The following is a 14,533-nucleotide window of genomic DNA, read 5'->3' as shown; positions in this document are numbered from 1 at the left end:
AGGCAGGGGCTCTACCACTGAGCCACACCCCAGCCCCTCACTGGGGGGTTCTAGGCAGGTGCTCTACAACTGAGCCACACCCCAGCTCCTCACTGGGGGTTTCTAGACAGGTGCTCTACCACTGAGTAATACCAACAAGTGATTTTGAATTGCAGTTTTGATATCGATTCACACTCTTGTCCAGGCTGGCCTGGAACTCTTGATTCTGTGGTCTCAGCATCCATAGTGCTGGAATGACAGCCGTGAACCATTGCATTTGCTCTCCACTCATTCATTGGCCCCTATTTTCACAATACAGCTCATGACATCGTTCCACTCATACAGGACCTACTTGCCAGGATGTTTAAGATCCATGAACTCTTTTCACCCTTTTCATTCTGTCCTCTATGGTCCACATCTTTTTTTAGTTTAGTTGTTTTGAAACAGGGTCTCACTATGTATCCTGGCTGTCCTGGAACTCACTCTGTAGATCAGGCTGGCCTCAAGCTCAGAGATCTAACTGCCTCTGCCTCCCAAGCAATGGGATTAAAGGCATGTGCTGCCAATGCCACCATCACTGCCACCAACTCCACCTGGCTATGGTCCACATTTTTGTTGTTGTTGTTGTTGTTTTTCTAGACAGGGTTTCTTTGTGTAGCCTTGATTGTCCTGGACACGCTTTGTAGACCAGGCTAGTCTTGAACTCACAGAGCTCGGCCTGCCTCTGCCTCCCTGAGTGTGGTCCACATCTTAAGGCACACATCTTGCCTTGACTCCTGCAGGGTCAGATGAACTTCGCTTTAAGTTCATACCAGAAGTAAGGACCCTCCTTATGAGTCTCAAAGATCTTTCTTTGCCCAGGCTCTGCTCTGCTGTGGAGGCCACAGTCTGAGGCCACAGAGTCTTGTGGCTGTGTCTTGTTGTTCTTTGGGGAAGGGTTTCGCCTGGATTCTAAGCACAGGGAGGCTTCTGGCACCACAGGGCTAGCCCAGCTGGCTACTGGCCTTCTGGGTGACTTACGTCCCCACTGGAGCGGAGACCTCAGCAAAGCTCTTTCCTGCCCACCCCAGCTTCTAACTTATTTTTCATCTATTTTGTGTGAATGTGTGGAGATATACCCATGACCCGGAACTGGTTTGGAGGTCAGAAGACAACCAAGTGGCAGGAGTGAGATTTTTTTTTTTTTAAAGATTTATTTATTATTTATACAACATTCTGCCTGCACACCAGATCTTACTATAGATGGTTATGAGCTACCATGTGGTTGCCGGGAATTGAACTCAGGACCTTTTGGAAGAACAGTGAGTGTTCTTAACCTCTGAGCCATCACTCCAGCCCCAGGAGTGAGATCTACCCTTTCAACATGTGGGTCCTAGGGTTTGGGCTGTCCAAGCACCTATCCCCTGAGCCATCTTGTTTGTTCCCATTTTAGTCCCTTATCCTTAGGGTAGATTTTTCTTTACTACAAAACTTTAGCCACATAATGATAAACGCGCACTTCATAAATTAGATATGTAACATATTCTATACACTTTGAGCTTCTCTTGGGAGGAATTAAAATTGGATGAATTATAAGGCTTCAATTGTAGCCCAGTTGACAGACAGAGTGCTTTCCTAGCACACAGGATGCTCTGGGTTCCATCCCAGGACCCAGTAAACTGGGCATGGTTGTACACACCAGTAATTCCTGTACTGCAGATAAACATGAAGGTCAGGAGTTCAAGGCCACCCATGGCTACACAGTGAATTCAAGATCAGCCTGGGCTACATGAGACCCATCTGAAGACACATTAGTAAGTTCCTGACTATCAAGCAATATCCAGTAAGGATAAGCAAAGGGAGCCAGGGAGGAAGGATTGGCTCTTTCCGTTAGGGGCTAGCAATCAGGAAGCCATGTCATGCTCTGTAATCTTTGTTTTGTGAAAATAACCTCATTTCAGGGACTGAATTACTTTGTTTAGCCTTTCATTCTGGAGCTGAGATCCAAAGGAGCTAAGAAGGACACATGGAAGCCAGGCATAGTTCAACTTGGGTTGAACCTGCCATGGTGGTATGGGTCTGTAACCCCACCACTTGGGAAGCTGAGGTAGGAGAATTGTAGTGAGTTAGAGGCTAGCCTGGGCTACAGAGTGAGACCCTGTCTTAAAAAAAAATTAATCAGAGGGCTGGAGAGAGGGCACATCAGTTATGAACACTGTTTGCTCTTCCAGAGGACCACAGGGAGCTATCAACCATAACTCCAGTTCCGGAGGATCCAACCCCTTCTTCCACGGCCTCTACAGACACAATACACATATAGTACACAGACATACATGCAGGCAAAACACCCATACACATGAAATAAAATTGCCTAAAATAAAATAAGTCAACCAACCAGTGCTGGCTTTGGTGTACACTTTTAATTTCACCACTGAGGAGGGAGAGGCAGATGAATCTCTGAGTTTGACACTAACCTATTGGTCTACATAACAAATTCCAGGTCAATTAGTGCTAAATAATGAAACTTTGTCTCAAACAAACAAACAAACAAAAAATATGTTAAAAGGTTTTCTCTCTGGCTTCCAATTTGTAGCAACATTCCCACCTCAGCCTAGAATTGGTTATAGGTGTGAGCTACTATGCCCAGCTACCTTCTCTATTTTTGCTCCCATCAGATAAGCATCTAGAATACTCCCTCTACCTCCTTTCAATATTTATAAGAAACTATTCCTGGGGTTGGGAGAGTAGTTGATGTTAGCCTATATCCTACATATGTGAGGTCCTAGATTCAATTCCAAGTACCACCTAAATAACTCCACACCAAAAACAACACACACACACACACACACACACACACACACACACACACACACACACACACACACTTTATAAAGGGCAGGAAGAAGCATAGCACACACTTCACAGGCATCTTCAAATAACACTGGGACACCCATTTAGTTCCCTTGCTCGGGAATTATAACGGCGATGCAATGACTCCCAAGTCTTTGCTTTCCTCTAGTAGTAACCATCTGCCAATAGTAAACATGGCTGCATTTCCCTTAACGCTTCACCTTCAGCCAGTAGTCAGCATGGCCGCTTCTACTTCCGCCAGGCCAGGGGTCAAGGGTGACCCAAGATGGCGGCGCCCATACGCGATAGGGGCGTGACGCGAAGGATGCTGGCGGCGGCCGAGGCTCTGCTGGGGCGGCGGCTGAGGTGGCCGGTACCGGTTCGCGAGCACTGGAGACCGGCCGGGCATTCACGGAGCAGGCGGGAGGCGGCTGAGGCCGAAGGGGACGCTCCGGTGTTCCAGTACGTGGGCTCGCGCGCGACTCGCGCGGATCGCGTCTTTGTGTGGGGCTTCAGCTTCTCGGGGGCTCTCGGAGTGCCCACCTTCGTGGTGCCGTCCTCGGGGCCCGAACCCCGCTCCGGCCTGCGGCCCCGACGCAGGATCCAACCGGTTCCCTACCGCTTGGAGTTGGACCATAAGGTGAGTGGCATCTTCCCAGGGGCCTCCCTTAGGGGACTTTCTTTCCTTCGTGGCTGGACTTCCGGGAGCATGACCTCCTAGTCCCCTGGATTTGCTGAGGAAGGCTTTTAGAGATGGCAGCCAAGAAAATTGTTTATCTTAGTGCTCTGTATTTGACTACTGAGCTTGCTTATGAGTTCAACAGCTTTTTGTGTCTTTCTCTGTGTGCAGTTTGCTTGTGGCTCGAGAAAATTTTGTGTCTTAATTTATCTTTCTTGCCCGATTGCAGAAGTTGACATCAGGTGTTCTGCCCACCTTGAATCATTTTCTCAGTACCCAAAAGGCTGTAGTTGTCACCTCCCAGTTACAGGGGATGATAGGGTGTACCAGAGAGGTTAAGTAAGGCCCAGCTGGTAGGGTGTAAACGATGGTATTTGTATCTAGACTAGGAAGACTCCGTGAGTTAAGTTAGGGAAGGAAAACCCAAAGGGCAGAGATGCGTTGGCTAGAACAAATGATGGAAAGTTGGGAAAGGAAATGTCAGTGTGAGCAGTTGGAGAGAAGGTGTGAGATTGACCTCTCAAAGGGTCACGTTTAAAAAGGGCTCAGCAGCCCAGCAATGAAGGCCCGCACCTGCAGTCCCAGGACTTGGACTATTTGGTTGAGACAAGATTGGCTCAAGTTGCAGGCAGGCTTGGGCTACACAATGAGACCCTGTCACTACCTTCAGAATGCTGCGGTTGCAGCTGTGTGATACCATTTCTGGCTTAAGTGGTGCCGGGCATGGAACCCGAGAATTTATGGGTACCATGCTAGCACTGTGTCAACTGAGCTATATCCCCCCCTCCCCACGAACTGTTTGTGCACAGTGTGAGAGGAGGGTCTACGGCTTTCTGCTTGTAACTATCTTGTAGTACTTGCCTCTTCAGTTGGAAAAAAAAAAATCCTCCCTTCTTTTTGGTATCAATAAAAAGGTTTGTTGTTTGTAGTTGTAGGAAATATATCAATAAATATCAATCTTGTACTTGTGACTTTGTTGCAGTTTTTAAAAGGTTCTATAGATTTGAAAAAAGAAATTAAGTGTATGGCATTTTTTCTGCATACCTATTTGTTTCATTTGTGTGCCTGGTGCCCATGGAGGCTAGCAGATGGTGTTAGAGCCTGTAGAATTGGAAGTACAGATGGCTGTGAGCCTCCATGGTAGGTGCTGGGAGTTCAACCCCAGTTCTTTGAAAGGACCACAAATGCTCCCCTGAGCCATCCCTCCAGCCCTTGTTGTTGTCATTCCTCTTTCCTTTCCTTTTTTTTTTTTTTGCTTTTGGTTTTTGTTTTTCAAGATGGGGTCTTCCTGTTATGGAGCTCTCGAGGTTCTGGAACTTGCTCTGTAGACTAGTCTGGCCTGCCTCAGAAGTCACAGAGATCCACCCACTTCTGCCTTTGAGTGCTGGGATTAAAGGCGTGCACCATCAGGCTTGGTTCCAGTCCCTGTTCTTACAGATTTTTGGGTATTTCTTAGTGTTTTCTATGTATAGGTTGTCTGTGTATAGAGACCGTATTTCTAAATGGATGTTTATTTTCTTTTCCTTTCTTGATTTAATGGGGTGGAACTCTTATTGCTGTGTTAATAATGAATTTTAATTTGTAAAAGCTGACTTTATTAAATTTTGTTTTTGAGATAGAGAATTCATATGTAACCCAAATTGGCCTTAATCTCAGTGTGTAGTCCAGTCTGACTTTAAACCTGTGAGCCTCCTGCTTTAGCACCCTGCATGCTGGGGTTGCAGGTGTGTGCCACCAGACCTGGTCTTGCCCAGCATACTTGTTGCTTATTGGGAAGGCATTCACGAACCTCCTTGTAGACTGCTGGCTGGAAGGCCCCTCCTGGTCCATTCCCATATCAAGCTCTCACTTTAGCTGACACTGTTAGATGCTGCTCAAAGCCTTTCACACATGAGCAGAATAAATGGCACCATGTGCCCATCAAATATTTGTTGAGTGTTAAATAAACAGGCATCACTAAGCATGAGAATAATCTTAGTGTGCTGGGCATAATTTTTAGACCTGTAGATGTTTTTTTCTTTGTGTGTGTGGGTGTTTTTCTTGAGTGTTTGTCTGTGCATAACTTGCATGTCTGGTGCCCACAGAGGCCAGAAGAAGAGCTGTGGAACTGGAGCTACAGATAGTTTCAAGTAGCCACATGGATGCTGGGACTCGAACCTGAATCTTTCCTGACCTCTCATGTAGTGCAGTTAGCCTTAGCCTCCCATGTAGATCATCTCTGTAGTCATGCCAGAAGTATGGTGGCTGAGATTAAAGGCCTGCACACCACACCTGGCAGCACTTCTGTTTTCCACCTAGAGCCACCTTGATTTTTCTGCTGACCGTCACAGTAACTACATTGTAGCATAAATCAGGTGCTACTTGTTGTAAAGGCTTTGGATGTATGAATTCATTTCTTCTTGGCAACAACCAGTGGGAGGGTCATCTCATTCTCTGTGTGGGTGCGTGTGCCTGTAGATTTGTATGCTCATGTGGAGGCCAGACTGTCTTCCTCTAGAGCTCTCCGCATTACTTTCTCTCTCTCTCTTTAAGATTTATTTATTTATTTTTTTATTTACCCATTTATTTATTTATCCATTTATTTATTTATTTATTTATTTATCTCTCCGTCTATCTATTTATTTATTATGTATATAGTATTCTGCCTGCATGCCAGAAGAAGGCACCAGATCTCATTATAGATGGTTGTGAGCCACGGTGTGGTTGCTGGAAATTGAACTCAGGACCTTTGGAAGAACAGTCAGTGCTCTTGAGCTCTGAGCCATCTCTCCAGCCCACATTATTTTCTTGATACAGGATCGCTCACTGTGCCTGAAGCCCTTGATCTTGCCGGGCTGACTGGCTGGAACTCCTGGGAGTCTCCTGTTCCTGCCCCGTAACTGAGCTAATAAATACCACAGCAGCCATGCCAGACTTCGACCTGGGTGCTGGGGATCTGGGCACAGGTCCTTGTGCTGACAGAGCAAGCACGCTTACCTGCTGAGCCATCTCTCTAGCCCTTCATTTCCTTAAAAAATTTTGAGCATTTATTCATTTTGCATGTGTATACATATGTATGCCTATGCTTGTGTGTCATAGCACACACGTAGAGGTCAGAGGTCAGCTTGCAGGGTTAGTCAGTTCTCTCCTTCCACCATATGGGTTTAGGGATTGAATTCCAATCATCAAGTTTAAGTGGTGTTGAGTACCTTTAGCTCCTGAGTCATCTGGCTGGGCCTTGTTTTCCATTTGTTTGCTTACTATGTATTGGTTGCCTGCATGTGTATCTCTGAAGCAGGTAAAAGCCTGCTAGCTCAGAGAGGCAGAGAAAGCACCCAGCTGACCTTCATCCTCAGCTGACATCCCAGAAGGAAAAAGGCAACCTCCTTCCTCACACTGTCTCTCAAACTTAATGTTCTTCCTTTCTATTTCCTATGTGTCTCTCCATCTTCCTGACTTCCTCTTACTTTCCCTCCATTTTTCCCCTTATGTTCACTTCCTGTTAACTGGTTGCTTGCTCCGCCTCTTGACCTATGGTTGGCTTTATTTAATTCAAGCAGAAACCTTGGATTAAGGATATGTGTTAGGGCTGAGCCACACCACAACTAGAAACAGGTTTCTTAGTAAACAACATGATCTCAGGGTTCACAGTTTGTTCAGATATACTGCAACAACGTCAGATTCTGGAACCAGAGTTTCAGACAGTTGTGAGCTTTTGTGGGTGCGGAAAATTGAAACCAGGTTCTTTGGAAGGACTGCCACTGTCCTTAACCACTGAGCCATCACTCCAGGCCCTGGTTTTCCTTTTTATAGTGAGAACTATTTGGAGAGGAATAATGGTGCTCAAGCTACTATACAGCCGGTAGGTGGTGGGGCCAAGTTTCACACTATGATCTTCCGTCAACTGCCAGCTGTGCTGTGGGTGAGCTGAGAATGCCTGGTGCATGGTGTAGCCTACATACAGGATGAGCCCCAGTCTCTGTGGGACGTACATGAATGTCTATAAACAGCCTGTCACTACTTGCTGAAAGAACTGATACCACAAATCAATCCATGATGCATGGTGAAACTCTTTTTCAGATTTCCTCTGCTGCCTGTGGCTATGGATTCACATTGCTATCTTCAAAGACCAAGGATATTACAAAAGTTTGGGGTATGGGACTCAACAAAGATTCTCAGCTTGGATTTCACAGGAGCCGGAAGGATAAAAGTAAGCAGGTGTCCTTGCCATAAACTACAACAACAAATTAGGGGTGTATGCCACTAATCTCAGCAAGGGAAGTGGCACTTGAGCCAGCCTGGGCTACAAGTAATTCCCTGTCTTAAAAACTCAAGGGCTGAGCTGGGCCCGGTGGTACACGCCTATAATCCCAGCACTCAGGAGGCACAGGCAGGCAGATCTCTGTAAGTTCGAGGCCAGCTTGGTCCAGACAGCCGGGGATACACAGAGAAACCCTGTCTCAAAAAAACCAAAATCAACCAACCAACCAAAAAAACCTCAGGGGCTGCAGCTGGATGTGGTGGTGCACACCTGAAATTCCAGCCCTCTCGAGGTGGAGGCAGGAGGATCGGGAGTCCAAAGTCATCCTTAGTGTTATAGTGAATTTGAGGCCATCAGGATTCCTTGAGACCTGTCTCAGAAAAAGACAGCTGCCCAAAGCAAAACTAGACAGTCTTGGGGTATATTTGCAAGCCCTAGATTAATGATTTCTCAGTCTCTTCGGTAACAACAGGGAACATTGAGGCAAAAAGAGACAAGCACCTGCTATTTGCCGATCCCTAAAGAGATCCTGCTTGTCCCTTAACACTCTGAAATGCCTAGAGTGTGGGCTGTCGACATGGCTCAGCAGGGCAAGGCACTTGTTCTCAAGCAGGAAAGCCTGAGTTTGTTCCCGGGGACCCACGTGGTAGAAGCAAAGAACTGACTGCCTCAGTTGTCCTCTGAGCACTGCATGCAGACTGTAGCCATGGCTGTCTGTGCTCACACACTGAATTAAGTTGTAAAAAGTTTAAAAAAATGTACGAAATCCTTAAGAAAGCCAATGCTTGAAACTTTAATTTTAATGTTAGAAAGGGAGTCTGGAGGATGGCTCAGAGGTCAAGGGCATGTACTGCTGTTCCAGAGAACCTTAGTTTGGTTTCTAGCACCTCTATCAGACAGCCCAAAACTGCTTGTAACTCTAGCCCCAGAGGACCCACCACCCTTTTCTGGTCCCCTCAGACACCACACTCATTTGCACACACACACAGACATGCACCTACACAGAATTATAAATAAAACAAATCTTTTAAAAAAAATGTTAGAGGAGCTAGAGAGCTGGCTCAGAGGTTAAGAGTATTGTCTGTTCTTCCAAAGGTCCTGAGTTCAATTCCCAGCAACCACATGGTGGCTCATAACCATCTATAATGAGTTCTGGTGCCCTCTTCTGGCATGCAGACACACATATAACACCATATAGATAATAAATAAATAAATCTTTTTTAAAAAGTTAGAAAAGGCCAGGTGTGGCATTGCACAACTTTAAGCCCAGCACTTGGGAGGCAGAGGCAGGCAGATCTCTGAGTTTGAGGCCAGCCTAGACTACATAGTTCCAGGTAAACAAGGCTACAAAGTGAGACCATGTCTTAAAAAACAACAGGGCGGGTGTGGTAGCACATGCCTATGATCCCAGCACTCCAGGTCTCCCTGCTCTACAAAGCCAGTCCAGGATAGCCAAGGCTATATAGGGAAACCCTGACTTAGAAAAAATAAAAAACAGCCAGTTGTGATTGTGCATGTCTTTAATCCTGGCCCTTGGGAGGCAGAGGGATTGTTGTGAGTTCGAGGCCATCCTGGTCTACAAAGAGAGTCCAGGGCAGGCAAGGCTACATAGATAAACCCTGTTTTGAAAAAACCAAACAAAAAAACCCAACAACAAAAAGTTAGCAATAATTTAAAGTGCTTTTTAATTTAATTTAATTTTTGGTTTTTTGAGACAGGGTTTCTCTGTGTAACCTTGGCTGTTCTGGAACTCACTCTGTAGACCAGGCTGGCCTGAAACTCAGAGATCTGCCTGTCTCTGCCTCCCCAAGTGGCACATGCCACCATGCCAGGCTCTTGTTTTTTAAGACAGAGTTTTACTGCCTTGGTTAGCTGAAACTATGTAGACCACGTTGGCCTCAAACTCAGAGATCCACCTGCCTCAGCCTCTGGAATGCTGGACTCATCAAAGGCGTGTGCCACTGTGCCCGTCAGTATAATGGCCAGGCACAGCCCTCTACTTGCTGTTCTTAAACACTGCCTGGGTTCCAGCCTGAGAAGAACACAACTGGTGTGCATCTGCAATCCCACGCCTTGGAAAGTGGAGGCAGGGGGATTCGCTGTGTGGATGAGGGTGGCCTCGAACTCCTGATCCTTCTGCCTTTGCCTGTTATTGAACCTAGATCTCAATCTAGCTCTCCTTGCTGTCTCCTGAGTCCCAGGACTAGTAGGCTCAACTCTCAGATGTCTTTTCTTTTTTAAGATGGGGTTTCCTGTAGCCCAGGCTGGTTTTGAGCCTTTGTTTAACAGCTGAGGATGACCTTGAACTTAGAATCTTTTTGTCTCAGGGATTTATGTGGCGCCAGGGGTGGAACCCAGGGTGTTATGTGTGCTAGGAAAGTGCTCTGAACTGAGCTTCAGCCCCAGGAGACAAGTACAGTGTTCAGGACTCCATGCCTCCTGTGGCATAGAGGTAGTACAGTAGGGCAGGCTGGGAGTCAGTCTTCTCAGGCTGGCCTTGTCCAGACTGTGCATGCCTCTGAGTTACTGCTGCCAAGTTCCTTCCTGTGGGGTGGTCAGGCTTCTGTAAGAGCCAATGTGACCCAATCAGCAGCTGAATTGTGACCTTGGTGCTTCTGTTCAGCCAGGGGCTATGAGTATGTTTTGGAGCCCTCGCCTGTCCCGCTGCCCCTGGATAGACCTCAGGAGACAAAGGTGTTGCAGGTGTCCTGCGGCCGGGCACACTCCCTTATCCTGACCGACAGAGAAGGTGGTGAGTAGTCTTGCTGAGGGCATGTGAAAGCAGCCTGCTGTTGGGCACCTCCTGATTGCTGTGCTGTGGTGTTTCCCTCAGCAGACTGGTGGGGTGGCATCGGAGGGTAGTGTTGGGCAGACTTGCTAACCCTTATGTTCCCTGTTGTGCTCAAAAGTTGCTGCCCACTCTGCCCCTGAGCTCTACTTCAGCCCTTGATGTATTGAGGTTTTATCTATGTGTGCATGTGTGTGTATTTGAGTGTATGCTGCATAGTATGGTGCCTGCAGGGGTCACAAGACAGTATCAGATCCTCTGGAGCTAGGCGGTCATAACTGCTCATTTTGGGTGCTGGGAACTGAATTCAGGTCCTCTGGAAAAGCATCCAGAGCTCTTTACTACTCCGTCATCGCTGCAGCCCTGACTTTTTTTTTTTTTAAGATTTGCTTTGTAATTGCATGTTAACATGTTTATGCCTGAGTATGTGTTTGTATAGGTTATAAGCATGTTAATAACGTCACGGGGTAGTAGACATTGTTAGCCTCCATTATCTAGCTGAACTGAAGGCCCCTCTGTCACTGGTTTCTTCCTCCTGGGCTCACAGCAGTTGATTGAGATCCTCAGTCCCTGGCGGTGGGAGCAGGTCTAGAAGAAAAGCATGCCAGGCCCTGCCACCCTTACAGGCTGCTGCAGAAGCTGCCAGTGCGGGAGAGGGAAATTAGGGTTGCCGAGGGTGAACAGGCCAGGAGTCCTCAGAGCTGACCTGACGGCCTGGCTGTGCCGTGTGTGCTTCAGTCTTCAGCCTGGGTAACAATTCCCACGGGCAGTGCGGACGGAAGGTGGTGGACGATGAAGTGTACAGGTGAGTCCACAGCGCTGCTTCCCGCTTTGTGGGGACAGGAAGGCTTCGGATTGCCCTGGGGCAGGACATGGTTCTCGGTGCCAGGAAGGAGCCCTCAGCTCATGGAGGCCCTGCCATTTGTAGGGTGAGAGGGGAGGTGGAAGGGAGTTGGTAATGCTATGTACATTTTTAAACGTTGTGTGTGTGTACACATGTCCTTATCTCATGTATGGAGGTCAGAGGATACTTTTCAGGTGTCAGTTTTCACTTCTACCATGTGACCTCTGGGATAGACCTCAGGTTGTTGGGGTTGGTGTTGAGTGCCTTGACCTACGGAGCTATCTTGCCAGGCCTCTCAGTTTTTCTTTTCTTTTTTTCTTGAGACAGGGTTTCTCTGTGTAGCTTTGGCTGTCCTTGAACTTGCCTTGTAGATCAGGCTGGCCTCGAACTCACAGAGCTCCACCTGCCTTTGCCTCTTGCATGCTAGGATTAAGGTGTGTGCCACCTTTCTTTCATTTCAGGTTCTTTTTTTATTTTTCTTGAGAAAGGGTTTCATTGTGTATCTTTGGTTGGCCTGGAAAATTTCTATGTCAGCAGGTTGACCTCGCTCTTACAGTGATACATCTGCCTCTGCCTCCTGAGTGCTGGGATTAAGGTGTGTACCATTTTATCTGGATATTCTCCGTTTTGTAAATTTTTTCACTTTATCAAATTAACTTAAAAAAATTCCCTTTATTTTAGTCTTTTTAGTTTAGTGTTGGAAATATTTTCCCACGTTAGGCATAGTAGTGCATGGCTGTAATCCCAGCATTTGGTAGGTATGGCTGTAGAGCTGAAAGTGAAAAGCCTGGCTGGCCAGTTTATATAGACCTTATCTCCAAAGATATAAATCAAAGGGGTAGGGGCCAGGTGTGTGGTGCACACCTGTAATCCCAACACTCAGGGGCAGAGGCAGGAGTTTGAGGCCAGCCTGGCTTACAAAGCAAGCTCAGGACAGCCAGTGATATTACACAGAGAAACTATGTCTTGAAAAACCAAATAAAACCAAAAACAAAACAAAAACAAACAAACAAACAAAAAACCCAAAAAAACAAAAACAGGCATGGCTCAGCTGTAGAGCAATTGCCCAAAGTCCAAAGTTAGGGGCTAGAGTAGTGCTTGCCTTGCATGAAACCTGGATTCCAGCCTCAGCACCATAAAGAATCAAACAAACCGGCTTGATAGAAGCTCAGCAGTGAAGAGCACTTACTCCACATGCAGAGAACTAGAGTTCTGTTCCCAGCATGTCAGTGGGTGGCTCACAGTGACCTGTAGCTCCAGGTGCAGGAGATACAATGTCTGTGGTCTCAAGGGCACCTGTACATTTGTGCACATGGCCACACACATAATTGAAAACTTGGCAGACAAGGTACCCTCAGTTGATTACCCTACACCTGACCTTGAGAGCTGTCCTGTTTGCTTTGTGCATGTGGGAACATGACTGCACAGATGGGGTGCTGGATGGGGCCCATCCTGCACTGGTGCTCATGATTGCATCTGTTGCTTCTCTTCAATCTACTCCTGGCTTCAGCGAGAGTCACAAAGTGCACAGGATGCAGGACTTTGATGGACAGGTGGTCCAGGTAGGTTGCAAGGTACTTGAGGTGATGTCACATTTGTCATTGGGCTTCTCTGGATATCCTGAGGTTACTGTTGCTGTGATGAAATACCATGACCATAAGCAACTTGGGAAAGAAAATATTTGGCTTACACTTTCATATCGCTGTTCATAATTGAAGGAAGTCAGGGTGGGAATCTGGAAGCAGGAGCTGATGCTGAGGCCGTGGAGGAGTGCTGCTTCCTGGCTTCCTTCTCATGGCTTGCTCAGCCTGCTTTCTTGTAGAATCCAGGACCGCCACCCCAGGGATGGCTCCATCCACAATGGGCTGGGCCTCCCCAATTAATCATTAATTTAAAAAATGCTCTACAGGCTTTTGTACAGCCAGATCTTATGTTGGAGGCATTTTCTCAATAGGCTCCTCCTCTCTGATGGCTCTAGCTTGTGTCAAATTGACCTAAACCCAGCTAACATACTGGCTGATGAGATTAGTAGAAATGAACTTACCAGAGACCAGAACTGATGCTAGAGTGTAAGAGCAGGGTTGGAAGTGAAGGGCACACATGTAGCAGGACTAGCAGTAAGGTCGCAACAGAGCGGAGTTCTTCTTGAACTGGCTTCATAGTCCCATGAATATGAGTTCAAGTCTCTGCTCCTCCACTTACTTGCTGTGTGACCTTGGGTGGTTCTATTTGTGCTAGGGGGTCGTGACTGTTCCTGCACCTGTCCTGTGAGTTAGAAAAAGAAGTATGCTATCCTATTGTCCTGTAGACAGGCAGTGATGGGGTATGAGGCTGCAGGAAAGCCTCCAGGTGGACAGTGCCTTCAAGGGAAGCATGAAGAGGGACGAGATAGCAGACTCCAGCAGGGAAAGTGAAGAGGCTGAGTGAGGTAACAGAGTGGAGGGGTACCCAGATGGGACCTCAGCATTGGAGTGGAGGAGGAAAGAACTGTTGGATTTGCTTCTTAGGATGTGGACAAGGTAGGCTGCATGGCATCAGAGAGAGTCAGCTGTGAAGGTGAATTGGGGTAGGCCCGCCTGATCCAGTGCCCTCTGCATGGGCCTGGCTGCCTAGGCACTAACTGCACCATCTCTCTGTGTCTGCCAGGTTGTCTGTGGTCAGGACCACAGCCTGTTCCTCACAGACAGAGGTGAAGTCTATTCTTGTGGATGGGGTGCCGATGGACAGACCGGTAGGTCCTTGTTGGCCCTTCTTGGCCGGTGGCCTCTGCAGCTTTTGTGGGCTGTAGGGCTCATGGTCTAGATTTGAGTTGTCTGGGGAATGCCATCTTCTGCATCCTTTCCTGTTCTTTTTGCTGCTGGTTTCCATAGAAACGAACCAAGAAGGTGTCAGAGGTTCCTGAGCACTGCTGTCAGTGGCAGAGCTTTGGGCCTCATTTCCCAGCGACAAGAGTCTGGAGGAGCAGGCTGTTGACTCCTGCTAGTACTCTCTCCCCTTGGGGGCTTAGTGACTTGTTTACGAACTTGTGTTTCATTGAGTTTAATTTGTGGGAAACTTCAGGACCTGAATTAGAGAGCATTCCTCTTGAAGGCCTGTTGCCAAGGGCTTCTGCTGCTCTGAGATACCAGTTTACCCAGGAGTCTGTACTTTGGCCAGCTGCCCAATAAGGTCTTG

General features: G+C 47.3%; 1 protein-coding gene across 2 annotated transcripts in view; it reads left to right on the top strand.

Annotated features, from left to right (window-relative positions):
* Window positions 1–3,088: 3,088 nt before the first annotated feature.
* Rcc1l (RCC1 like) overlaps window positions 3,089–14,533 on the top strand; it is a 30,143-nt gene continuing 18,698 nt past the window's right edge. For both annotated transcript variants that reach the window (XM_055606220.1, XM_055606221.1), the window contains exons 1-6: window positions 3,089–3,448; window positions 7,547–7,676; window positions 10,351–10,479; window positions 11,254–11,320; window positions 12,870–12,921; window positions 14,006–14,090. In XM_055606220.1, coding sequence (XP_055462195.1) covers window positions 3,095–3,448; window positions 7,547–7,676; window positions 10,351–10,479; window positions 11,254–11,320; window positions 12,870–12,921; window positions 14,006–14,090 — 817 coding nt within the window. In that variant the 5' untranslated portion in view covers window positions 3,089–3,094. The remainder of the gene's footprint in view (window positions 3,449–7,546; window positions 7,677–10,350; window positions 10,480–11,253; window positions 11,321–12,869; window positions 12,922–14,005; window positions 14,091–14,533) is intronic.

The sequence above is a fragment of the Psammomys obesus genome, unplaced genomic scaffold (genome assembly GCF_907164565.1).
Source record: "Psammomys obesus unplaced genomic scaffold, mPsaObe1.curated_primary_1811, whole genome shotgun sequence".
Classification (NCBI taxonomy): Eukaryota; Metazoa; Chordata; class Mammalia; order Rodentia; family Muridae; genus Psammomys; species Psammomys obesus.
This window is presented reverse-complemented; position numbering and strand designations above follow the sequence as displayed.